A 27,511-nucleotide genomic window follows, 5' to 3' on the forward strand; every position below is an offset into this window, starting at 1 on the left:
ATCACAGACTCTGAAATAGGCTCCAGGCTCTGAGCTGGCAGTCAGCACAGAGCCTGACATGGGGGTTCGAGCCCCACTTTGGGCTCTGTGCTGAAAGCTAGCTCAGGGCCTGGAGTCTGTCTTCAGAGTCTTTATCTCCCCCTCTCTGACCCTCCCCTGCTTGTGCTGTCTTTCTCTGACTCTCAAAAATAAAAAACATTAAAAAAGAAAAAAAGAATGTACATCAATACATATACACTGCCAATGACATTTTAAGTGCAGACCTAAAATGAGGTTTTCTAAAACACATATTTTCTTGCCCTCTTTTCATATGTAATAGTTTCCTAAATGACTCAGTCACGCTAAGTATCAAATTTTCTTCTGTAACACAATGAGCCTCCAGGGCAACAAGTGGGTATGGTTGGTCCCACACCATGGAGGCTCTAAACTGCTGAGCTTTCATATTGCTGTCTAGTTTATATGCTTTTGGGGCCCCCATTTCATGCCAACTGATTGTCACTCTGATATGTAGGCTTGGAAACTGGATATTGTACTTGTAAAGTTTCATGTTAAATACATGGAAGTGAAACAACCTGTTGTATATACGTCTTGGGTGGATCTCAAGGGAATTATGTTGCATGCAAAAACAATCTCAATGGTTACATTGTACAGTTCATATATGTTACATACTTGAAATGAAAAAATTACAGAGATATGGGAAATTACAGATCTTTAAAGGGATCTTTAAAATTGTTCTGTGTCATGCCTGATGGTGGTCACATGAATCTAAGCATGGTAAAATTGCATAGAGCTAAATATATAAGTGAGTGCATGTAAAATTGGTGAATCTGAATGAGGTGAGGACTGAATTATATCCATGTCAATCTCTTGGATTTGGTATTGTACTATAATGATGCAAAATGTTACTACTGAAAGAAACTAGTGGCAGAGTATATGGGATGTCTATTTAGATCACAATTATCTCAAGGTTTAAAAAAAAAATCAATGCACAGGATTTGAAAAGCATTCCTAGATAGTGCTGCAAATGGGTGGCCTTCATGATATATTTGGGTGCTCAAAGAACTTATATTTTGCTTGATGGTTCTAAATCTCAAATAGCTAGATTCTAGATACATGAGGCAATATTTGTATTCTGTCCTCCTAACTTGAAGTGAACCTGTTAAGGGCAAGTTCTGTCAGATGTCTTTGTATTGATAGTATTTTGATCAAGGGTCCAAAACAAATTTTTTTAATGATAATTGGCCAGAAAAGCTCTGCTGGGAAGAGGCTGCATGGGGGAACGTGGGACCTCAAATGGGCAAAACCGAAGGTGCGATGGCTGATTGTAGCTGTAACAATTAGGTTTTTGGAGATAGGTAAAATCGTTTAAAATAGTGAGTGTCAGTCTCACTTTGTGCATTAAAAGTTAATTTCTTGGGTGCTCAGAGAGGATCATGAGAACGGACCATTAGGAGATAAAGCGCGACCTTGATGTTGCAGTAAACCCTGCCTAACAGAGACAGATTCAGACTACTGGAGAGGGGACGTTAAGAACTGAAATGGACCTTCATAGAATCTAGTGTTGCTTATTAGAAGAACTGAAGCGACTTTCCCAAATAGTAATCAGTTACTTTCCCTGGTTAGTAGTGGGTGAGCTAGAAAATGGCTTCCAGCTCCCAGTCTGCTGCTCTTTCCCGTTGGACCACACAGTTCTATAAAATGGGTTTCCTCTTTCTGAGCACCTCCTCCCTTGGCTGTTGTTGCAGTTCCTGGAAGAAGAAACAATTTCTAAGTAGCGTTTAAATGACCACAGCGTTTAATTCAGCGCTTAGCTTGCGCGGAAAGCTTTATGTTTCTCCAGTACCCTATGGGGCCTGAAACAACCGTGGATTACAGGAAGAAAGTTGCAGCGTACTTGCAAAGCGCAAGCGCAGGACGGAGGAGGCATGTCCTCTCTGCGTTGCCGTAGGCGCTAGGTGGCTTGGCCTCGTCACCCCACCCCCTTCCACGTCAGCCGAGGACTGTGCGGAGCGGCGGCGGCTGCTGCGGGTTGGAGCCGGAGTCGACGGTCCCACCGTTGCCCTAGCTGCCGCCCCTTGGAGCCAGGTAGCAGGGCACAAAGCCCCCAATCTCGGAGGCGGTTGGGCTGGGCTGAGTCGGAGGAACTGGCTCTCCAGCGGGAAGATGCGGAAGGGGAGTGACTAGGCCGCTCGCGTCCGGGCCTGGCCAAGTGGAACAGGGGGCTGGGAAGCTCTGGGCCAAACGCCCCTTCTCGTCCTTGCGTACTGGCCAGGGGTCTCATCCCTCCCCGGACTCCGGGACTCCCCGTTCCAGGCCGAGAGGCTGCTTTGCTGGAGGAAGAGAACGGGGTGGGGGTGCAGCGCACCCACTGACCCGTGGACACGCAGTCGCGTCTACCCATGAACGCGATGAACTGTTGTTTTAAGGTTTTTAACTGAGTATTTGTGTGTAGGGTCTCTTAACTTAAGCAGTTCAGATAGTATGTTATGTTCAAAAGATCATTGTTCTGTTAAATGTTCGGCCGAGGCTGGGTGACTGTCACTGTATTGTGGGCCTTAGTGTTGCGGTACAGCATTCTCAAGCTCTGGGCGGGGTTGTGGGGTTGGAGATAATATACTTTAGACCGAGGCAGACAAGCGTTTTTTAATTATGTTAGGCATTTTTATGGGACCACGTATAAATTGACTAATACTTTAAAACTCACTAGGCAAACGGAATTAACTTTAGACAGTAAGGATCGCAATAGTTACTGGTTGTGTTTCTGGTTTTTTACTTGTAATGATAGCCTTGTATTTCTTTTTCTAGATTTTCTGGCATCTATCATCCTTAAATCTTGTGTCGAGGTTTGATTATATCTCGAAACCATGACGGCTGCCGAGAACGTGTGCTATACGTTAATTAACGTGCCCATGGATTCAGAACCACCGTCTGAAATTAGCTTAAAAAATGATCTAGGTAAACTCCGGTAATATTTTGAAAATTAAATGGAGAAAAAAAGAAAATAAAAAGCTCATTTTCATTTTAAGTTTCTTTGTAATTAGAAATACTTTTGCCTAAATACTGTTTTCTATGATCTCTTTAATAGACCTGTGGTCTCATTAAAAATGGAAACTTGTTACATTTAGGCTTGCAATATTGGGTTTTTGAAATAACATCTCAATTTCTCTTAGTAAAGCTACAGAAATGTAATAGTTTAGTTGTTAGATATTCCTCAAAATAACATAACGGGTTAGGTAGTTTAATACATTATGCTGATGTATAGCTGACAGTTCTCTGTAGGTAACAGGTTAAGAATGTGTATTTGAATGTCTTTTTTTGTGCACTTCTTATTACTTAGCTTGTAAAACCAAAAGAACTTTGTTCTTTGGGTTCTCCACCTGTTGAACAAATGAAGTCAACCCTGGAATACACATGTATTTTCCAGAAAGGTTTAAGCTTTTTTAAAGCATATATACAAAAAAAAAAGTGGATTTTAAAAATGTATATTGTCTTCTTTCTGTGAGTGATTTTGTCAAAAAGATTTTTTAAAGCAATGCACATTCCAAAATAACAATTCTTGTTTCATTAAACTACTACAAATAAGTTTAACCTACGCTGATAGCTAATCAAAGAGTAGAGTGAGAATTATGCTTCAGATCTTGGAAGTATCTTTTAGAAGATAATTTGCAGTTTGAAAGGAGACAATATTTTACTTGCCTCATGCCACCTCTTAATCAGCAGTAATGGAATACCTCCTGATTTTAGGCTACTTAATATGAAGTTTCTATCGAGATTTATGTTTAGAGAAGGAAAAAGAAACTCTCCTTTATGGCGTTTAACCCCATACTTTTATATACAAAAGCTACATACAGTTTCTTTTTTTCATGTTTATGGAAGATAATAGAATGAAATGCAAATTAATAAATTTTCATTACTATCTTTAATTTTTTTAATATTTACTTATTTTTATTTATTAAAAAAATTTTTTTTCAATGTTTATTTACTTTTGAGACTGAGAGAGACAGAGTGAGAATGGGAGAGGGGCAGGGAGAGAGCAAGACACAGAACTGAAGCAGGCTCCAGGCTCTGAGCTGGCTGTCAGCAGAGCCCGACATGGGGTTCGAACCCACGAACCGTGAGATCCTGACCTGAGCCGAAGTCAGACACCCAACCGACTTGGCCACCCAGGCACCCCAATTTTTAAGAAAGAGAATGCGAACAGGGAACAAGCAGAGAGAGAGGGAGACAATCTGAAGCAGGCCCCAGGCTCTGAGCTGTCAGTACAGACAGAGCCTGATGCAGGGCTGGAACTCACAGACTGCAAGATCATGACTTGAGCCAAAGTCGGACACTTTACCGACTGAGCTACCCAGGCACCCCACTATTTTTTCTTATAATAAAAGTTTTCACTTTTAGACCCTAAGATACTAATTACAGCTGAGAAAATAAAGAGCAAAATCTGTCCTTAATTGTAACACCTTTTTCTTAATTGCAGCTGCCTTAATTACCCTCCCCTTCCAAGAAAGAAATGGTCTCAAATCTCAAATTTTGTATGTGTGTGTATGTATTATTTATTAAAAATTAAGAAAAAAATTTTTTGTTGTTCTTGAGAAACAGAAACAGCATGTAGGAGGGAGGGACAGAGCTAGAGAGGGACACAGAATCCGAAGCAGGCTCCAGGCTCTGAGCTAGCTGTCAGCACAGAGCCTTAGGCGGGACTCAACCCCACGAACCATGAGATCGTGACCTGAGCCAAAGTCGGACACTTAACCGACTGAGCCACCCAGGCTCCCCTAAAAAATTTTTAACATTCATTTATTTTTGAGAGACAGAGCATGAGAGGGGGAGGGGTAGAGTGAGAGAGGGAAACATAGAATCTGAAGCAGGCTCTAGGCTCTGAGCTGTCAGCACCGAGCCTGACGCAGGGCTTGAAATCACAAGCTGTGAGATCATGACCTGAGCCAAAGTCGGACACCTAACCAACTGAGCCACCCAGGTGCCCCATATACACACACACACACACACATTTTAATGTTTACTTATTTATTTTGAGAGAGAGAAGGAGCCAGAATCCCAAGCAGGCTTCTCAGTGTAGAGCCCATTGTGGGGTTCAAACCCACAAACCATGAGATCATAGCCTGAGCAGAAACCAAGAGTTGATCACTTAACTGACTGAGCCACCCAGCTACCCCTTATGTATATGTGTATTTTTTACATTATCTCAGAAGAGTTGAGATGAAAAAAAATTTAGAAATAGTTTCTAGTTAGAGTAACAAATACTTTTTGTGTGATGATATATTGAGTTACTTTATATTTTTATTAGTCACTTGGTATGAGTTCTGATGACTTCATTATCTGGAGTAGGAAGTTCTTGGTTTATTTTGGTGAATTGAATTAATAGTTGAGGTTTTCTATATTTTAGTAGTGTTCATAGAGGAAAAGGAGTTCTGAAAATTTTGAAGATGTAGGGAAAAAAGCATCCTTTACCTCACTTTGAATTGTTGGAATAAATGGAAATTGGGGTTAAGGGGACTTGAAATAGCAATGATTATAGATTTTTTTTTACAGGTTTTCTATTTAGTAACCAGTTAAAATTTCTGCTAAACTTTTAGGATTTGCTAATGTGGGAAAAGTAGTAAAAAAAAAAAAAAAAAAAAAAAACTGAAACAAAAGAAGACATCAGCATTATAACACAGTTTTATGCCTTTTGGACTTTGTGTCCTTTATGTTATCAAACAGATTAGGGGAAAAAAAACTTTTTTTTTTTTTTTATTCAGTAAGCTTCCGGACAGAGATAAAACCTGTTTACGCTTGCAAACCCAACTTTAGCTACTTAAAACAGCCCAATCTGTCATCTTATCATAGTTTTTGCTATCAGCTACTGTCACCTCTCCTGATGCTTTGTTTTTGTCATCCTCACAGAGTTTGCACAGATTGATACTTCATTATCTTTCAGTTGTTTGTTTCTCGACTTGATGTGACATGTACCAGTTTTTTCATATGTGGCAGGAGATGTAATACTCTGAAGCAGGGAGAGATGCATGAGAAGTTGGTCTGTTTTAAACAAAATTTTTTTTGTTTTGTTTGTTTTAAACAAAATTGTTGATACTTGTGGGATAAATTTGGCAAGAACCTTTAGTGTGGCTTAGTCCAAATACTTGAGGATATTCTCTATTTTGTAACGTGAAAATATCACATCAAGGTAGGAATAGAAAAATAGCCTTTGAGGGCCAGAAAGAAATTTCGATTTACCTGCTATAATTCTTCCAAAGCTTACATCCTTTCTGTAACTCTTCCAGCTGGTCATTCACAGTTTCTTGTCTCTTTGGCAACCACACGGGACTCTTTATTTGATAGCCACTGAGCTCTATCTGTTGGAACTATATTTCTAGTTTCATTCTGGTCCTCATGATAACTCCTTGAGATTATTAAAAACTTGTCATCCCTCTTTGTTGTTCCCTCTCCTAGATAATTTATTTCTGTAATCTAAACAGTTGTTGTGGTGTGCTTGCCTCTTACATTCCTGTCTTCAGATTTTGAATACGAAAGGTTTTTCCATAAATTCTTTAGTATGCAGTGATAATGATATGAAATTATAGATTATTTTGAATAAAGCAGTTTATAGTACAAGTTGTTTTAGGCTAAGCAACGACAATAAACTTATTTCTTAAACCTGTTATCCTTAATTCCAAATAGTGGCTTCTAGTACATTTTAATTTCTTTCCAGTTTTTTAGGTGATTTCTTAAGAAAGATTCTGAAGTTTTATGGTCTGTAGATATGTGATGGAATTTTGGAATTAATCTACTGTATTAGTTCCCAGCCTTTTTGAGTTTGAAGATCTAATGTTGAAAACAATGCCACTGATCCTCCTCCTCTTCCCCTCAAGATAGTGATTGTAACGTTGATTGATGAAATACACACTAACTGAAAGCCACTTTGAATTCAGAAGCACTTATCTTAACAACATCTATTTACACTTTGAAAAATAGCTGCATATGTGTTTGAGAAATGTACTGTTTGGTACACATGTAGATTCATGGCCTGTGCATTAATTTCATAGGTTGGGGACCAGAGATCTAATCCAGTGCCTTCATGTTATATGTAAAGTATCATGAGGTTTGGGGATAAATGACATCTGTAAGTCATTCAGCTCATTTGTAGCAGAGATAGGTGGGGAAACCTTGTCACTCTCATTAGTGCCTTTATTACTGTTACTGCTGATAAAGTGAGAAAATGTTTTATCTTGTTAATTAATAAATTATTAATAAATAAATAATTTATTAATAAATAAATAATTGTAAAATTATCTGAGGAATTTTCCTTTGAAATGTGTGGGTTTCTTTTTTCCTTTAATCAGAAAAAGGAGATGTGAAGTCAAAGACTGAAGCTTTAAAGAAAGTAATCATTATGATTCTGAACGGTGAAAAGCTTCCTGGACTTCTGATGACCATCATTCGTTTCGTGCTACCCCTTCAGGACCATACCATCAAAAAATTACTCCTTGTATTTTGGGAAATTGTTCCTAAAACAACTCCAGATGGAAGACTTTTACATGAAATGATCCTTGTATGTGATGCGTACAGAAAGGTAAACCAAACCATGGTTATTTCTGAATATTTCTTTGATTTTAATTGTAAAATTGGTGGAATGGACTTAGTTTTAATTTTTTTTTTTTAATGTTTTATTTATTTCTAGGAGAGAGAGAGACACAGCACGAGCAGGGGAGGGTCAGAGAGAGAGGGAGTGACAGACTCTGAAACAGGCTCCAGGCTCTGAGCTGGCAGTCAGCACAGAGCGTGACGCGGGGCTCGAACCCAAGAACCGCGAGATCATGACCTAAGCGAAAGTCGGACACTTAACCGACTAAGCCACCCAGGCGCTCCAGTTTTAATTTTTAAAATTAGATCTTGCATAAGATAAAAGTTATTGATATTTGGAACTGAAGTTATAAGTTACTGTAAAAAGTTTTATTGTTACTTTTTTGAGACATTTTCTATACATTTTTATGTGTTCTTAATAAAAAAACAGTCACACATAGAATATGAGACATTGCTGTGATAAGTAAAACTTGATTTGACAGGGGCACCTAGGTGGCTCAGTTGGTTAAGTGTCCCACTCTTAATTTCGACTGAGGTCATGATCTCACAGTTCACATCTACTGTCAGTGTGGAGCCTCCTTGGGATCCTCTCTCCTACTGCCTCCCTTGCACATGTGCACAAAGCACTCTCACTCTCTCTCAAAAATAAGTAAATAAACTTTAGAAGAGAAAAATTGATTTGACAGGAATCTAAAGGAAATTGTCTAGTAATCTAGGTCTGTTTCCTCAAACCCACTTTCTTATTTTTTCCCATAGGAAAATTTTGCTCTTAAAAATTGTGTGTTGTTTTGTAAAATGCTGGAACTCAACATTTCATATTTAAATTTTATCAGGATCTTCAGCATCCTAATGAATTTATTCGGGGATCTACTCTTCGTTTTCTTTGCAAATTGAAAGAAGCAGAATTGCTAGAACCTTTAATGCCAGCTATCCGTGCTTGTTTGGAGCATCGACACAGCTATGTTAGAAGAAATGCTGTTTTGGCCATCTATACTATCTATAGGTAAGTAAAGGTACTCCTGTGGCTTAGTTTTGTGAGGCTTGTTTTCTTTTAGACTAGAGGCTCCAAAGCAGTTACTTGCAAGTCATGTCTTTTACAGATACTGTTTGGTTTGGCATGAACAGTATTTTTTTCTTCATATCATTATGTTGTCAACATTGAAAAGATCTGACAACATTGGGTCCTGGTTTCTGTATGACAATATGCTGAAATTGAATGACAATAGCCCCCTTTAAATAAGTTGTACACTCTCCAGTTTACAGTGCCTATCATGCTCAACTGTAGTATCTTCAGTGCATTTAATTAATTAACTGGTTTAGACCCTGTAGGTTTTGAGTTTTTTGACCTTGTTGTTGAATTTTCTTTATATGAAATGTGGGTCTTGTCTTTTTACTCTTAGAGGCATAAGAAGGGAACTTTTTAATGAGAAAAGTTGCAGTTCTCAACTGACGCCTGTTCTTGCAAAGCTGAAGATTTTGGACTTTAAAAATGATTCAGAGAATCAGTTAGATAAGGCTAGCATGCTTGGTTTTTACAATCACTGGTGTCAATCCATTTAGAAGTAGGATGTAATTTTTGTGAATATCTTTGTACTTTAAGAGTTGATTGTTATATAATTTCATAGTTCTCTTATTACTATAAGATTTTTTTTTTTAACCTGTTAGGGAAGTGGTATTCTGTTTAATAACGTAAAGTTCTTTCTAAGTTACCATACAGACTATACAAATACCAGAATTTAAACTAGATTGCACACACAGAAATTATAACATTTATAAGACAGTTAGAAATTTGAACACTGTATATGATGATATTAAGGAATTTTAGTTTAAAGGATGATAATGGTATTATGATTAGTTTTTTAAAAAGAAACCTTAATATGCTGATATATTTACAGAAAAAATGATAAGTGGTCTGAGATTTGCTTCAAAATAATATGGTGGGAGAAGCGGGCAGAGGTATAAGTGAAACAGAAATGACTATAAATTAACAGTTGTTGAAGTTAGGTTTTTAAGCTGGTATTCATTATTCTCTATACTGCAAGTACTTAAAAATTTCCAGAATAGAAAGTTAGTAAGTACATAAATATAGTGCATGATTAGTAAAATTTAAGGGACTCTTTTTTTTTTTCTGATAATTTTTAAGTTTATTTACTTATTTTGAGAGAGAGTGTGAATGAGCAGGTAGGGCAGGGGTAGCAAGACAGAGAAAATCCCAAGCAGGCTTCACCCTGTCAACACAGAGTCTGACACAGGACTCAAACTCATGAACCATGAGATTGTGCCTTGGGCTGAAGTCAAAAGTTGGATGATTTACCAACTGAGCTACTCAGACACCCTTCTGATAATTCTTAATAAAAAATCTTTTAGTACCTTGAGATGGTCATTATGAGCATTGATATTGTATTCCTAAAATTTATGAAAGACAATTCTTAGAGATATTCAGGTGATAGGTAGTATGTGGAATAAGTCAGCTTTTTCTTTATTGAACTAGAAAACATATAATTTGTAATTTAATAGATGAAGATGTAGGTTTGTGATTCCTACCCACAATTTTAATTGATTTAAAGTTTCAAAAGGCAGGCATCTGGGTGGCTCGGTTAAGTGTCTGACTCTTGATCTTGGCTCAGGTCATGATACTCACTTCATGATATCAAGCTCCATGCTGACAGTGTGGACCCTACTTGGGATTCTCTCCCCCTCTCTCTGCTCCTTCCCCACTCAAGTTTCTCTCTCTCTCTCAAAATAAATAAACTTTAAAAAAAAAAAAAAAAACTTTAAAAAAAAGTTTCAGAAAGCAAGACAATTGATAGTGTTATAAAGCTTGTTAAATAAGTTTGGGGTACCTGGGTGGCTCAGTCGGTTAAGCATCCAACTTTGGCTCAGTCATGATCTCATGGTTCGTGGAGCCTGGAGCCTGTTTCAGATTCTGTCTTCCTCTGTCTCTGATCCTCCCCTGCTCATGCTGTCTCTCTCTCTCAGAAATAAATAAAACATTTTAAAAAATTGATAAAGATTAAGTTTAAGTTACTAAAATAACAGGTTTTTATTAAATATGAATATTACCTGTTTTATTTCAAGGAATTTTGAACATCTAATACCTGATGCTCCTGAACTGATCCATGATTTTCTCGTGAATGAGAAGGATGCAAGTTGCAAAAGGAATGCATTTATGATGCTAATTCATGCAGATCAGGTGAAGTACTTTTTAAAAATACTTGTGTCTATAATTCAGTGAGAATTAAAAGTACTACATAGGCCTAATCAAAGTTTTAGTCAGTAATTTTGTTTATAGTACAAGTTTTTGTATATTTTGGGGTTTTTTTAGATTTTCGAACTTGATTTGTATAAAATAGTTTTTTCCTAACCCTTCTCTAGATGATTGCTTACATATATATATATATATATATATATATATACATACACACACTTTTTTTTAAATAAGCATTTGAGAGATATTTAATAAAAGCCACTTGCCAGTTTTTGCAGATTGAAATTATTATGGCCCTATTTTGTGACAGTCTATTTTGGGGCTCTGAACCTGTTTTTCCTTCTGTTGGTATACCTCTAAAATGGTTTAAGAGCAAAGAGTAGTAGCTTCGTATTAAGGTTTGCCCGGAGTCTGAAAGAAGTGTGGCCTTCAGTGTAGATGTGTATCCTTATTAGGCTCTTCCAATTTCATAAGTTGGTGTCAACTCTGCGTTCAGCTCTGCTGGTGGCTTAGTAGTGACTGTCCATACTTTGGTGGCATCTGATCTTGGAATTTTTGCTATCCAGTATTACCAAAATGTGGAAAATAATATGCAGGAAGACTGAAAGATAAAGAATCTATCCATTTCTCTGAAATCTAGATGCTGTCATTTTATCTTCATGAACTTCTTGAACATTTTATCTTCAAGATTGTAAGAAAGCTGCTTATTTGGGTCAGAATATTTTGTCTTCTTGTAGCGTTGGTTTTATTGACCTGTATATTTGGTGTTACGCTCTTTACCTACATGGGGGGACATAATCAGAAAAAGTTCAGTAAAATTTCCTGATACTTTCACTGTAGAGATATTGTTGAGGTCACAGCATTCAGTTTATGAGAATCAATGAAATTTTTCTTTTAGGTCTTAGAAATAGAAGTAACCATGCACCTAAATAACTGGATTATTTTGATTGTATGGGTACTCTTAGTCACGTAACACATAGTGTTTTTCTCCTCCATTTAGCTCCTAGAAAATTCAGACCCCAGATTTGTGGCCCATTTCTAGAAAGTGTATTTTTCTTACATTTATGTGTTAACATTTTTTTCCCCTTTATTTAATTTTTCTTTCCCCTGCTTGCCTCATTTGTTTTATATTCAGTTGTGTATGTTTAAGATTGTATCAAGTAAGTTCTTTTATTGAATGAATGGAATTTGATAAATATATTTTTATTTTGTTAGGATCGAGCTTTGGATTACCTAAGTACTTGCATTGATCAAGTTCAGACATTTGGAGACATTCTTCAATTGGTTATTGTTGAACTAATTTATAAGGTAAGACTGATCTATAATGGGTAAAATAAACTCCTAAAATAAACTTCAGGAGTTTAAGACAAGGTTAAATCCTCTCTTTCTGGAATGCTGCTTAATTGCTGGGATAACGTTTTAATAGTAGAAATATTTTATACCATAGCCTATGAAAGACTTTTTTTGTTTCTTTTTTCCATTGGTTTATTTTGTTTTCCCAGCACTTCCTGTTTTCCTAAACTTCTGTAAAGAATTCTATTAAAAACTCATGGCTTGACCCAATACAGCTGCAGAGAAATCATTGTGTACTATTCCATACCTGAATAGATTATGAATCAGGCTTTGGAATAAAATTCAAGATCTTTACTTGAGTACATACCAGACTGCTTTGAAAATCTAAAAACAAACCGAAAAAGATTAAAATATTTTCAGTGTTCCTTGTTTGCAAAAGAGAATAGAGAGACTTTAAATATGTAAATATGACATTGTAGGCCATTGACAAACAGGGAGTCTAAAGCTAGGTAAGAGATTTGGGTTTTAAAATGAAGTGCTTTATTGGCAACATTTAAATTTGTTGTAGCCTTTGAAAGAATTGATTGCATCTTAATGTTCTGATAAAAGATGTAATATCCAGTTTTGCTATTGATATCATTGGAGGAGGACAAGAAAAATACACATCAGGAATGACTTCACTAAATAGGATGACACTGACAAAGTACCTACAGCAGACACTGCTGCTTACAGCTGTCTTTGATTCTGAAAGAAAAGGCCCCTTTCAATACAGGGTGCCAGTCATTTGGAATTGGCATTTAAGATGAAACCAGACTGTAAATATATACAGTAAAACTGGTTTGGGAACATAATTAATTCCGGAAACATGCTTGTAATCCAAAGCACTTGTATATCAAAGTGAATTTCTCCATAAAAAATAATGGAAACTCAGATGGTTCATTCCACAACCCAAAAATATTTACGTAAAAATGATTACAGTACATAATACAAAGTAATAAAGAAAATACAAAATATAAAGAAAAATAAATTAACCTGCACTTACCTTTGAAAATCTTCACGGCGGGTGTCAGGGAGACAAGAGAGGAGAGTTATTGTGAAGGACGACTTTCACCATCACTAACAGAATCACTGCCACCTTTTGGCTCCATGAAATCTTTTTCTTTTCATGTAACTTTAACCAGGAACCTATCCATGACACTTGCTTTTGCCTCCTTTTGAGGATTTTATGGAAATGTGACATTATATTATCGTTAAGCAGATTCATGCTCACACTGCTACAGCCTTATTTGGGTGGTGCTTTTCTACAAAGTTTTGCACTATTTCCCACATTTTACACATCTCCCTAATGTCTTTTGAAGTGAGGGATTCCTCCACCTTTTTCTCTTCCTCTTCTCAGAGGAGATGCAGACATAGCCTTCTTATAAAATCTTGCAGGTTCAACTAGTTGTATACCTCATTGGTACTTCTCAGTGATTTCCCTCTTAACTTACACCATAATCATCATCTTCTTATCGTCTTTCTCTTCAACCTTTTTCTGCATGAAGCCATTGTATATGCTTGCCTGGATGTTGACTACAGTATTAATAAACAGTTGTCATATACTGTATTTAATGTAACTGGGAATAAGGCAACAGAGGAAAGAGTCTGTATCTGCAGGCAGGCTGGCCTAGAATGAAGCAAAGCATTCCTAAGCTTACTCTTGTATGGAAAAGCAGAGGACTGTCCGTAGGTGTTTTGAAGTGACAAAAAAATAACACTAGTGCCTGTTGTGGGCACCTTCCAGCATTCTGAAAAATCACTGATTCCTGCCAAACACCACAGCCTAGGATGCATCCGAGCATGGAAGACAATCACAATCCGTCCATCAAGAGAGAAAGAAGAAAGATTGGCTCAGTTATGATCATGTGACTTTTGGCATTCTGTACTACTCGTATTGCAAGACATCACTTGTTTATCAACTTGAAAATTATTAGAAATGTTTCCTCATCTTCAGAACACTTGCAGAACGAGTTACTTGGAATTCAAGGTTTTACTATAGTTCTGTGTAATTCATTTTATGGGTTAGAGATGCCACTGAGGTTCTCAAAAATCGGGATTATCTGTTATTCAGAGACTTCTTTGTCTAACAGAATCCAGTTTATAGTAAGAGGGAATAGTGTTTGAGTCATGCCTGAATAGGAGAGATTTGACTGTACATATTTTAGGAAAATCTGACAGAAATACCAACATCAAAAAAAAGAGTAAGCAATATTTGCTTCATAAGTAAAGGTATTATAATATATTGAGGACAGCATAGAAAATTAGTTGTCTCCACAGAATGAAATATAGTTCCAAATAATAAGTAATAGTACTAAAAAAAGGGAGTTATCATTCTTTAAGAACAGAGATTTTCCTTTTATTAGATATTGAGATAACAATCATGTTTTCCTTTTTGACATTACATCCAGAATAAAAATTTAGGATCAAATTTAATATCATAGTACCCATATTAGTGCACTTGGTTAATGAGTTTATCCTTGATTTTGTTACTTTACATTTTCTTTTTCTATTTCATTTGTGTATAGTATGCATATCTTTTATTATAAACCATTTGAAAACCTTTTGTGAAAGAGAGTATTTATGAATGAATGAATAATTGAGTAGCTATAACAATTACCCGAATTAAAACCTATTTCCTTCTGAAATTACTAGTCACAGTGTCTCATCTCATGTTGGGTGACATCCTTAGATGCCCCTAAAAAGACTATTTTTAGCCTTCAAATTATAAGAACTAGCATCCCATGAGCTGACACCTGTAAAAAATCTGTTTGAAAGCAAGTATCCTTGAAGTCCATTGAAACCTAAATGTTTTCTTCTCCAGGTCTGTCACGCTAATCCATCAGAAAGGGCTCGTTTCATTCGCTGCATCTATAACTTACTACAGTCATCTAGCCCTGCTGTAAAATATGAAGCCGCTGGAACCTTAGTGACACTTTCTAGTGCACCCACCGCAATCAAGGTACTGCTTATTTCTTCTGGTGCCGGTTAGTGATACATATACTGTTTCAGCACTAATGATTTAGTGGCATTGCCATTTTCTCTGTGATTACCTGGCACAGAGACAACAATTTATACATTTGGTGAACTTACTGGATTCCTTACATACTCCAATGTTTCTTTTCTTCCTTCCTGCTTTCATATATATATGTGGGGAGAAAGACAGAGAATACTAATATTTCTAGTTTCTAGAGAATGATACTGGTATTTTAAGATCACTCTCCATACTTTAATTACATTAAAACCTAGATCTGGGAAAATGAATTTTGGATACTACATGATGGATCCTAAAAAGATTACAGTACTTATTTTAAATAATGGAATATTAGCTTTCTCTTTAATTTACTGTATCAAGACTGCATGACAAACCTCTAGTATATTCAGAGAATGAATTGTTCTATAAAACCAGCTTGTATACATAGGAGACTTGATTGCTTTGCCCACCAGTACTTAGAAAAAAATTTTCTAACTCTTTATTTGAAATAATTTTAGACTTACAGAACAACAAAACAACAGAAGTTGTAAAAGTAGGACAAAGTTCACCCTTCACCAGCTTCCCATAATGTTCATGTCTTATATAGCAATTGTATAATTGTCAAAATTAAGAAATTCCCATTGCAACAATATTGTTAACTATAGGCTTTATTTGAATTCCACCAGTTTCCCCACAAATGTCCTTTCTTGGGGGCCAGGATTCAATCCTGAATCCCATATTACATATAGTTGTCATGTGTTAGTCTCCTCTAATCAGTGACACTTTCTTAAGCCTTTCCTTGTTTTTCATGACCTTGACACTTGAAGAGTAGTGGCTCACTTTGTAAAATGTCTCTCAACTTGAGTTTGATGTTTTCTCAGTTAGATTGAGGTTAGGTGTTTTGGGGGAGAATACTGTGGAAGTGATGTATCTTCCTCAGTATATTAGATCAAGAAGTACATTATTTAAAAATATTATTAGTGGTGTTAACCTTGATCAGTTAGTGAAGACGGTGTCTGCCAGATTTCTCCACTGTTGATTTATGATTTCTCCTTTTGTAATCAGTAAATAACATGAGGGGTGCCTGGGTGGCTTAGTCCGTTGAACATCCTACTTCTGCTCAGGTTATGATCTCACGGCTCATGAGTTCAAGCCCTGCGTTGGGCTCTGTGCTGACAGCTCAGAGCCTGGAGCCAACTTGAGATTCTGTGTCTCCATCTCTCTCTGCCCGCCCCTCCCTCTCTCTCTCTCTTTCTCTCTCTCAAAAATAAATAAGAAAACGTTAAAAGAAAAACTGAGGTCAGTAAATAACATAGAAAGATACTTTGAAATATCCTATTCTTGCTCAAACTTAAACCAACTAATTGTAGCATTTCTGTACAGCAATTTTTTTAATATTGATTTTGAGAGAGAGAAATCACATGGGGGAGGGACAGAGAGAGAGGGAGAGAATCCCAAGCAGGCTCTGCACTGCCAGCACAGAACCTGCTATGGGGCTTTAACCCACGAACCATGAGATCTTGACCTGAACCACAGTAAATAGTTGGGCATTTAACTGACTGAGCCACCCAGGCACCCCTCTGTACAGCAGTTATTAATGTGATATTCTAATCCTGATTTTCTATTTTCCTCATTCTACATTTAATAATTGGAGTCCTGCAAAGAAGACCTGTGCTTTTTCCTCCCTCCCCCTTTCTTTCTCTCTACATGTCAGCATGGCTATTTCATTCTGTATATGTAGTCATTGCTATTTATTTTATCAATTATATTATTCCAGCTTTGGTCATTGGGAGCTCTTTCAGGTTTGCTCCTTTGTCCTCTGCTTTTAATGAGTCAGGGCCATCTTCATAGTCTTAATTTTTTTGTATTGTAATGCAGGTGTGTTAGACTTTGCACCTAAACTAAAAGGTACTCAATAGCTGTATCTTAGGGGATACTCTGCTTTTTTCTGCCTTGTTCCTTGGTTTCAACTCTTAATTTTTGACTGTTAATATTCCTGTCTATAGCAGCCCCTTTTCATGCCTTTAATTTGTGATGCTTCTTAACTTTATTAAACTTGAGAATAATGAGATTTGTTAGAATTTAGGAAATAGAGGAACACATTCCTTTGGGGAAAATGCGTAAAGTTTTAGTGCAGTTCTAGTGAGTATATTTTGGCTTCTTGGGGGTTTATTTCCCTTATCTTCACATTCTATGTTTAAGATGGATGTGTTCTTAAAATTCGTTTTTTTTTATATAGGCTGCTGCTCAGTGCTACATTGATTTGATTATTAAGGAGAGTGACAATAACGTAAAGCTCATAGTTCTGGATCGATTGATAGAATTAAAAGAGCATCCTGCTCATGAACGAGTACTACAGGTAAACATTATCTGAAAGAAAGAAATCCTAGATAAAATCTTCTTCAGATTGAGATAATACTTAAGCCTTGCTATCTTGGTTAACTTAAATTCTTGGCAACTGGGCACTTTGAAGTTTGGTCAACTAGGATGTAACTTTTGAATCACCATAGCCTTTTGGGGTTTTTTTTTTTGTCATAAAAATAATTTCTGAAATGAATTAATATGTTATATGCATTCTATTTGTACTGCATTGGGTATTCTTAGTAATAGGAATACATTTATTTTCATTTGAATATTTATAGTTTTTGAAAAATAATCATGCCAATTGATTGAGAATAAAAAATAATTGAATTGGGGCACATGGGTGGCTCAGTCGGTTGAGCATCTGACTCTTAATTTTGGCTCAGGTCATGATCTCACAGGCTCATGGGTTTGAGCCCTACATTGGGCTCTGTGCTGACACTGTGAAGCCTGCTTGGGATTCTCTTTCTGCCCTTCCCTTGTGCCTGCATGTGCTCTCTCTCTCTCTGAAAATAAATAAACTTAAAAAAAAATAAATTCTACGGAATTATCAGCATACCTCTTTAATCTGTAAGAAGAATAATTGTGATACAAATAAACCCCCATGACAGCTAATTCCAGTGCTATTCTGGATCAGAGCAGCAACAAAAAATTTGCTAATACAGGACATTTTTGTGACAGTTGGAGAAATCTACATTATAGACTGTGTATTAGTTAATATCATTGTTCCCAATGTTAAGTTCTCTGAATTTGACCATTGCACTGTGGTTATGTAAGAGCTTGTCCTTCTTTAGAAGTGTACACTACGATGTTTAGAAGTAGAGAGAGTGTAATAAAGTATATGCAAGAGAATGTTAACAACTTGTGAATGTAAGTGAAAGTTACACAGAAATTGATTTTTAGAACTTTTTTATCAGTGAAATTTTTTGTAAATAAAGTCTTTGAGAAGTAAAATCATGTCTAAATTAGTTTTGCTATATTTAAAATTTTTTTTAAGTTTATTTATTTTGAGAGAGCACACATGAGTGCACAAGAAGGAAGGGCAGAGAGAGAAGGAAAGAGAGAATCTCAAGCATACTCCACACTGTCAGCATGGAGCCCGATCCCAGGCTCAGTCTCATGAACTGGGGCATCAAGATCTGAGCAGAAATCAAGAGTCAGATGCTTAACCAACTGAGTCTCCCAGGCACCCCTAGTTTTGCTATATTTTAAGATATTTTTCTGCCATAGGATTTTTTAAAGTATGTGCCTTTAAAACATTACATTTTTTTGCAGAGCAAAAATAACCTTATCACACTTAATGAAATGATTATAATTTCTTATTACCCAGTGCCAACTTCAAAGTCACATTTTCCCAGATGTTCCTGAAATGCACTTTTGTTTGGCTTGTTCCTGACCATATGGCTTACTGGTTATGTCCTTTATGTGTTAGTTGGAGCAGTATTTTTTTTTTCATTATGTGGGCTTGTTGAAGGGACCAGACCAATTGTTCTGTAAGATGCTCTTCCTTATGGGTTTGTCTGATGACTTTCCAGTTGTGTCGTTCAGTTTGTTTCTCTGGCTCCTGTATTTCCAATAAACTGTATGTTTGATCTAAAGCTTGATAGAGTCAGAGTAAATGTAGTTTGCATCATATGTGATATTATATACTTCATATGGCATTACATCACGACCCCCCAGTACCTGATTTCTTCTACCACCAGTGGTTTTATTATTGATTAAAGAATTAAAATGGTCATAGATACCCATTCTGTGGTTAAGATTTTTCTTCTCTTAATAATTGTATTAATTCTAGATTTTTTGTTCTTTCTCAGGATCTGGTTATGGACATCCTGAGAGTATTGAGCACACCAGACTTAGAAGTACGCAAGAAAACTCTGCAATTAGCACTGGATCTTGTCTCTTCTAGGAATGTTGAAGAGGTAAAACAAAACTCTGAAAGAAAGCACTGTTGTAAGCTGTCAGACCAAACATGGTATAATTCCCACTTACTATTATTTTCTTCTCCAGCTGGTTATTGTTCTGAAGAAAGAAGTGATTAAAACAAATAATGTGTCTGAGCATGAAGATACTGACAAATACAGACAACTCCTTGTGAGGACATTGCATTCTTGTTCTGTCCGATTTCCAGATATGGCTGCAAATGTTATTCCTGTGGTATGTAATTCCAGTGACTTGACTTTTGAAATCCTCTAAAAGAATAAAAAGGATGTTATATAGCAGTTAAACTCTGGAACTGTCTAGTAGATTCACTAAATCTTGTGATCAAACAGGCTCTTTGTGTTCACTGTTGAGCTCAGAAATTAAGGACTCTGACTTCTTCCTCTTACATCTATGTCAAAAAAGTAAACAGGGAGTCTGAGTGGCTCAGTTGGTTAAGTGGCTGACTCTTGATTTTGTTTCAGGCCATGATCTCAGGGTTCATCATTTCAAGCCCTTCATTGAGTTCTGCACTGACAGCGTGGAGCCTGCTTGGGATTCTCTCTTTTTCTCAAAAATAAATAAACTTTTTTTTTTTTTAAGTAAATACAGAAAAACATAGCGGCATGAGTACTTTCCATGGATTATTATTATTGATGTTTGTTACAATTACCTGTGGTAAAATTATGCTGTGTATATGTGATTCAGTAGGGCAGATAAGTATTTCTCTCAAATAGTTTTATCTCTTTAAAAGTTGAAGGATTTAGGGGTGCCTAACTGGGTAAGTTGGTTAAGTGTCAACTTCAGCTCAGGTCATGATCTCATAGTTCATGAGTACAAACCCCATGTCCGGTTCTGGGCTAACAGCTCAGAGCCTGGAGCCTACTTTGGATTCTGTGTCTCCCTCTCTCTACCCCTCGCCTGCTCACACTCTGCCTCTCTCTGTCTCTCAAAAATAAATAAAACATTAAAAAAATTTTTTTTTAATTTGAAGGATTTAGGAGCACCTGGGTGGCTCAGTCGGTTAAGTGTCTAGCTCTTTGTTTCAGGTCGGGTCATGATCTCATGGTTTGTGGGTTTGAGCCCTGCATTGGGCTCCACACTGATGGTGCGAAATCTGCTTGGAATTCTCTTTCCCTCTCTCTCTTTCTGCCTCTCCCCTGCTTGCTCTATCTCTCAAAAAAAAAAGTTGAAGGATTTAGTTATAGGAAAAATATACATACCTAGAATCTTTGGCTTCTATCCCTATCAGGTAGATGAGGTATGTTACTGTAATTTGAAATTTTGTCTTTGAACTCCAAATTTCTTCTGAAATGATTTTGCTTTTAGTTACAACAGAGGTGTATCCAATTAACTTATTTTGAGTTGTGTATTTCCACCTTTTGTTTTATGATAAGTGAGGGGTTTTTTTTTTGTAGTAAACTTGACTGCACAAAAACCAGAAAAGACATCGTGACTTTGTTTACATAACAGTACTTGTCTTTCAACTTTAAAAAAAATTGTTTTTAAATGTTTTTTATTTCTGAGAGAGAGAGAGAAATAGAAAGACAGCGTGAGCAGGGGAGGGTCAGAGAGAGAGGGAGATACAGAACCTGAAACAGGCTCCAGGCTCTGAGCTAGCTGTCAGCACAGAGCTCGATGCTGGGCTTAAACCCACGGACCATGAGATCATGACCTGAGCTGAAGTCAGACGCTTAACCAACTGAGCCATCCAGGCGCCCCTTGTCTTTCAACTTAAATTTTGTTACATGTTTGAAAGTTATTAATTATATTTCTTGTGAATTTGTTTACTTCTTAAAACTTAGATAATTTTCTTTCTGAAAATTCTATAACTTACCCTATATTTCTTTTTTTTCCTTTTAGTTAATGGAATTTCTCAGTGACAATAATGAAGCAGCAGCTGCTGATGTCTTGGAGTTTGTTCGTGAGGCCATTCAGCGCTTTGATAACCTGAGAATGCTTATCGTTGAGAAGATGCTTGAAGTCTTTCATGCTATTAAATCCGTCAAGTAGGTTTAAAGTCTGTTTAACTGTAAGGTCAAGCAAGCATTTTACCAGTTTCTTTTTTTAAAGGGTCAGTTGATAGAAAATAGAAGGGGGAAGAAATGAATCAAAACACTAAAATTAACATAGGTATCACAATAAACATCACCTTGACCCCCACCCTCTGTAAATCTGTAGTCTATGGGCAAAATTTGTTTTTGTAGGTATGATTTACCTAGATTTCTCTACCCATATTTCCTCTAAAATGTAGTGAATCCTAAAGTGACTAAGGAACATATTTTTAAAGGGTATCACTTTTTGGATATCAATATTTATCTCCCCCAGTAGCATTTATTAAAGTGAGGGATTGAAACTGCAGCCCAAATCTGACATCATGCATTTCCCTTAAAATAGCCTTTGCTAATGAGAAAGGACTGTTGCATTCAAATTTTGCTTCATTGAATGCATCTGATAGGTGGTGTATAATACCATTTGTATTATGTCTGCCTGGATAGAAAAGAAAGGACCATTGGAAAATTGTTTTTATGATATGACAGTGTATTGATATTTATGGAGGTGAGAAGGATTTCTTCCTTTGTGAGAAAAAAAAGTATACCTAAGTTTTGCCTTCAGTGGCCATCATCTCTTAGAGCTTTATTTTCTAAAATTTTGTTCTGAATAAATTTAATGAAAATCTTAGGGAAAAGGTAACTGAAGATATTATTCAGTTTCACATTAAAAAAATTTTTTTTTAATGTTTTCTTTCTTTCTGAGAGAGAGAGACAACATGAAAGGGGAGGGTCAAAGAGAGAGGGAGACACAGAATCTGAAACAGGCTCCAGGCTCTGAGCTGTCAGCACAAAGCCTGATGCGGGGCTCAAACCCACAAACTGTGAGATCAAGACCTGAGCCGAAGTCAGTCGCCCAACTGACAGCCACCCAGGCGCCCCATCTATTCAGTTTAACATTTTAAACTAGAGAATTGTTAGTTTTACTATGGTTTTTGAGGTTTTTTTATTACCAATCCTTTGCACTCCTTCCTTGTAGATGGTTCTTGTTTAGCATCTTGCCTGTTCTTTTCAGTGCAATAAAAAATGAATTTTTATATCAAAATAATATACTTTTTATAGTAGTAAGTGATTAAAATAAAATTACCTTAATTCTGTCATAAATGGAGGAGAACACCTTTCTGGGAAACATTATGGTGTTTTATTTTTACTAATGAGTTTACCAGTTTTAGAATATTTGTAATAATAATGGATGAGAACTCTTATTTTCTTATTAATCCTTGTGATTTCTGGAGAAATGCAAGGAAACTTAGTGTCTTTATTATATTCTTTTTTAAAATTTCATCCATAGCCCCTTGGAACTGCAGAACCTTGTTGTTTTCCTTGAGCTTAAATTCACAGAAAACCGTCTGCTTCAAGATTTATTGGGATTGTCAGTGTTTCAGAACTTGTGTTCTTCTCTTAGGATTTACCGAGGAGCATTATGGATCCTGGGAGAATACTGTAGTACCAAGGAAGACATTCAGAGTGTGATGACTGAAGTCCGCCGGTCCCTGGGGGAGGTATGTTTTACTTTATTTCTTTTTTTTAATTTATTTTTTCTTTCATAGTTTATTATCAAGTTGGTTTCCATATAACACCCATTGCTCATCCCAACAAGTGCCCTCCTCCATGCCCACCACTCTCCTTCCCCCATCAGCGCTCAGTTTGATCTCAGTATTCAAGAGTCTCTCATGGTTTGCCTCCCTCCCTCCCCTCACTATTTTTCTCCTTCTTCTCCCCCATGGTCCTCAATTATGTTTCTCCTAATCCTTCCATAAGTGGAAGCATATGGTATCTGTCTTTCTCTGTCTGTCTGACTCATTTCGCTCAGCATAACACCCTCAGGTTCTATCCACGTTGCTACACATGGCCAGATTTCATTCTTTCTCATTGCCATGTAGTATTCCATCGTATAGATATACCACATCTTGATTCATTCATCCATTGATGGACACTTTAGGCTCTTTCCATGATTTGGCTATTGTTGAGAGTGCTGCTGTGAACAGTGGGGTACATGTGCTCCTATGCGTCGGCACTCCTGTATCCCTTGGGTAAATTCCTAGCAGAGCTATTGCTGGGTCATAGGGGAGTTCTACTGTTAATTTTTTGAGGAACCTCCACATTGTTTTCCAGAGGCACTGCACCAGTTTACTTTCCCACCAAAAGTGTAGGAGGGTGCCCATTTCTCACCAGCATCTAGAGTCTCCTGATTTGTTCATTTTAGCCACTCATCTAGAGTGAGTTCATTTTAGCCACTGTGACCAATATGAGGTGGTATCTCAGTGTGGTTTGATTTGTATTTCCCTGATGATGAGGGACGCTGAGCATTGTTTCATGTGTCTGTTGGCCATTTGGATATCCTCTTTGGAGAAGTGTCTGTTCATGTCTTCTGCCCATTTCTTCACTGGATTATTTGTTTTTTGGGTGTGGAGTTTGGTGAGTTCCTTATAGGTGTTGGATACTAGCCCTTTATCTGATATGTCATTTGCAACTATCTTTTCCCATTCCGTTGCTTGCCTATTAGTTTTATGGATTGTTTCCCTTGCTGTGCAGAAGCTTTTTATCTTGATGAGATTCCAGTAGTTCATTTTTGCTTTTGACTCCCTTGCTTTTGGGGATGTGTCAGGTAAGAAGTTGCTGTGGTTGACATCAAGGAGGTTGTTTCCTGCTTTCTCCTCTAGGGTTTTGATAGTTTCCTATCTCACATTTAGGTCCTTTATCCATTTTGAGTTTATTTTTGTGTATGGTGTGAGACAGTGATCCAGTTTCATTCTTCTGCATGTTGCTATCCAGTTCTCCCAGCACTATCTGTTAAAGAGGCTGTCTTTTGTCCATTGGATACTCTTTCCCACTTTGTCAAAGATTAATTGGCTCTACATTTGTGGGTCCAATTCCAAGTTCTCTATTCTGTTCCATTGGTCTATGTGTCTGTTTTTGTGCCAGTACTATACTGTCTTAATGATTACAGCTTTGTAGTAGAGGCTACAGTCTGAGATGGTGATGCCTCCCATTTTGGTTTTCTTCTTCAGTATTACTTTGGCTGTTCGTGGTCTTTAAAGTGTTTCCGTACAAATTTTAGGATAGTTTGTTCTAGCTTTGAGAAGAATGCTGGTGCAATTTTCATTGGGATTGAATATGTAGATTCCTTTGGGTAGTAATGACATTGTAATAATATTTATTCTTCCCATCCATGAGCATGGAGTGTTACTTCATTTCTTTGTGTCTTCTTCGATTTCCTTCATAAGTTTTCTATAGTTTTCATCATACAGATCTCCTATATCTTTGGTTAGGTTTATTCTTAGGTATTTTATGGTGTTTTGTGCAGTTGTGAATGGGATCAGTTTCTTGATTTCTCTTTCTGCTGCTTTATTATTGGTGTATAAAAATGCAACTGATTCCATCAACGAACGGAACGAATGTATCAAGAAGATGTGGTTTATCTATACCATGGAATACTACATGGCAATGAGAAACAGTGAAATCTGGCCATGTGTAGCAACATGGATGGACCTTAAGGGTGTTATGCTGAGCGAAATAAGTCAGGCAGAGAAGGACAAATATCATATGTTTGCACGTATAGGAGGATTAGGAGGAACTTAACGGAGGACCATGGGGAAGAAGAAGGGGGGAAATGGTGGGGGAAAGGGAGAGAGGCAAACCATGAGAGACTCTTGAATGCTGAGAAACAAACTGAGGACTGATGGATGTGGGGGGGAGGGGGGCATGGAGGAGGGCACTTGTGGGGATGAGCACTGGGTGTTATATGGAAATCAACCTGACAAACTATTTGTAAGAAGAAAAATAAAAATCAAAAACAAACAAAAAATGCAACCGATTTCTGTACGTTGATTTTGTACCCTGCAACTTTGCTCAATTCATGGATCAGTTCTAGTAGGCTTCTGCTGGAGTCTGTTGGGTTTTCTATGTAGAGTATCATGTCATCTGCAAAAAGTGAAAGTTTGACTTCTTCTTTGCCAATTCTGATGCCTTTTATTTCCTTTTGTTGTCTGATTGCTGATGCTAGGACTTCCAGCACTCTTTAAACAACAGTGGTGAGAGTGGACATCCCTGTCGTGTTCCTGATCTCAGGGGGACAACTCTGTTTTTCCCCATTGAGGATGAGGGCTTCCTCATTAGCTGAGGGCTTCTCATAGATGGCTTTTATGATGTTTGAATAAGTTCCTTTTATCCCGAATTTCTCAAGGGTCTTTATTAAGAAGGGATGCTGTATTTTGCCAAATGCTTTTTCTGCATCTATCGACAGGATCATATGGTTTTATCTTTTCTTTTGTTGATGTGATGTATCACATTGATTGATTTGCGAATATTGAACCAGCCCTGTAACCCAGGAATGAATCCCACTTGATCTTGATGGATAATTCTTTTTATGTGCTGTTGGATTTGATTTCCAAGTATCTTGTTGAGGATTTTTGCATTCATATTCATCAAGGATATTGGCCTGTAGTTCTCTTTTTTCCCTGGGTCTCTGTCTGACTTGGGAATCAAAGTGATACTGGCTTCGTAGAATGAATCTGGAAGTTTTCCTTTGATTTCTATTTTTTGGAATAGCCTGAGAAGAATGGGTATTAACTCTGATTTAAATGTCTGGTAGAATTCCCCAGGGAAGCCATCTGGCCCAGGGCTCTTATTTGTTAGATTTTTGGTAACTGATTCAATTTCATCACTAGTTATGAATCTGTTCAGATTTTCTATCTCTTCCCATGTGAATTTTGGTAGTGAGTGTGTGGTTAGGAATTTGTCCATTTTGTCTAAGTTGTCCAGTTTATTGGCATATAATTTTTCATAGTATTCTCTGATGAGTGCTTGTATTTCTGAGAGATTGGTTGTAATAAATCCATTTTCATTCATGATTTTGTCTCTTTGGGTGCTCTCTCTTTTCTTTTAGAGAAGCCTGGCTAGAGGTTTGTCGATTTTGTTTATTTTTTCCAAAAACCAACTCTTGGTTTCATTGATCTGTTCAACTGTTTTTTTAGATTCTATATTGTTTATTTCTGCCCTGATTTTTATTATTTCTCTTCTTCTGCTGGGTTTGGGGTGCTCTTGTTGCTCTCCTTCTAGTTCCTCTAGGTGTGCTGTTAGAATTTGTATTTGTGCTTTTTCTAGTTTCTTGAAATATGCCCAGAGGGCAATGTACTTTCCTCTTAGGACTGCCTTTGCCACATCCCAAAGAGTTTGGATAGTTGTATTTTCTTTTTTTTTTTTTAATGTTTTATTTATTTCTGAGAGAGAGAGCGTGAGCAGGGGAGGGTCAGAGACACAAAATCTGAAGACACAGAATCTGAAGGGAGACACAGAGGGAGACACAGAATCTGAAGCAGGCTCCAGGCTCTGAGCTAGCTGTCAGCACAGAGCCCGATACGGGGCTCGAACCCACGAACCCGTGAGATCATGATCTGAGCCGAAGAAGTAGGACACTCAACTGACTGAGCCACCCAGGCGCCCCTGCATACTTGTATTTTCATTTTCATTTGTTTCCACATATTTTTAAATTTTTTCTCTAATTACCTGTATGGCCCATTCATTCATTAGTAGGGTGTTCTTTAGTCTCCATTTTTTGGAGGTTTTCCATACTTTTTCCTTTGATTGATTTCAGGTTTCATAGCATTGTGATCTGAAAGTGTGCATGGTATGATCTCAATTCTTTATATTTATTGAGGGCTGCTTTATGTCCCAGTATGTGATCTATCTTGGAGAATGTGCCATGCGCACTTGAGAAGAAAGTGTATTCCATGGCCTCAGGATGTAGAGTTCTAAATATATCTGTCAAATCCATCTGGTCCAATGTGTCATTCAATTCTATTGTTTCTTTAATGATTTTCTGTCTAGTTGATCTATCCGTTGCTGTAAATGGAGTATTATAGTCCCCTGCTGTTAGCACATTCTTATCCCTAAGATTGTTTGTTTGTGATTAATTGTTTTATGTATTTGGGTGCTTCCATATTTGGTACATAGACATTTATAATTGTTATCTCTTCCTCGTGGATGGACACTGTAATTATTATATAGTGCCCTTCATCTCTTGTTACTGCCTTTACTTTGAAGTCCAGTTTGTCTGATATGAGTATGGCTACTCCAGCTTTCTTTTGC

General features: G+C 37.0%; 1 protein-coding gene across 1 annotated transcript in view; it reads left to right on the forward strand.

The window, feature by feature from the left end:
- The first annotated feature begins 1,977 nt into the window (after positions 1-1,977).
- The window catches only part of COPB1 (COPI coat complex subunit beta 1), a 46,857-nt gene continuing 21,323 nt past the window's right edge, over positions 1,978-27,511 (forward strand). The window contains exons 1-12 of the mRNA XM_039251826.1: positions 1,978-2,085; positions 2,806-2,955; positions 7,338-7,567; positions 8,412-8,581; positions 10,657-10,771; positions 12,002-12,094; positions 14,940-15,077; positions 17,329-17,448; positions 19,265-19,372; positions 19,461-19,607; positions 21,234-21,379; positions 22,827-22,923. Coding sequence (XP_039107757.1) covers positions 2,865-2,955; positions 7,338-7,567; positions 8,412-8,581; positions 10,657-10,771; positions 12,002-12,094; positions 14,940-15,077; positions 17,329-17,448; positions 19,265-19,372; positions 19,461-19,607; positions 21,234-21,379; positions 22,827-22,923 — 1,455 coding nt within the window. The 5' untranslated portion in view covers positions 1,978-2,085; positions 2,806-2,864. The remainder of the gene's footprint in view (positions 2,086-2,805; positions 2,956-7,337; positions 7,568-8,411; positions 8,582-10,656; positions 10,772-12,001; positions 12,095-14,939; positions 15,078-17,328; positions 17,449-19,264; positions 19,373-19,460; positions 19,608-21,233; positions 21,380-22,826; positions 22,924-27,511) is intronic.

This window comes from Hyaena hyaena, unplaced genomic scaffold, assembly GCF_003009895.1.
Source record: "Hyaena hyaena isolate Hyena2069 unplaced genomic scaffold, ASM300989v1 scaffold_401, whole genome shotgun sequence".
In the NCBI taxonomy this organism is placed as follows: Eukaryota; Metazoa; Chordata; class Mammalia; order Carnivora; family Hyaenidae; genus Hyaena; species Hyaena hyaena.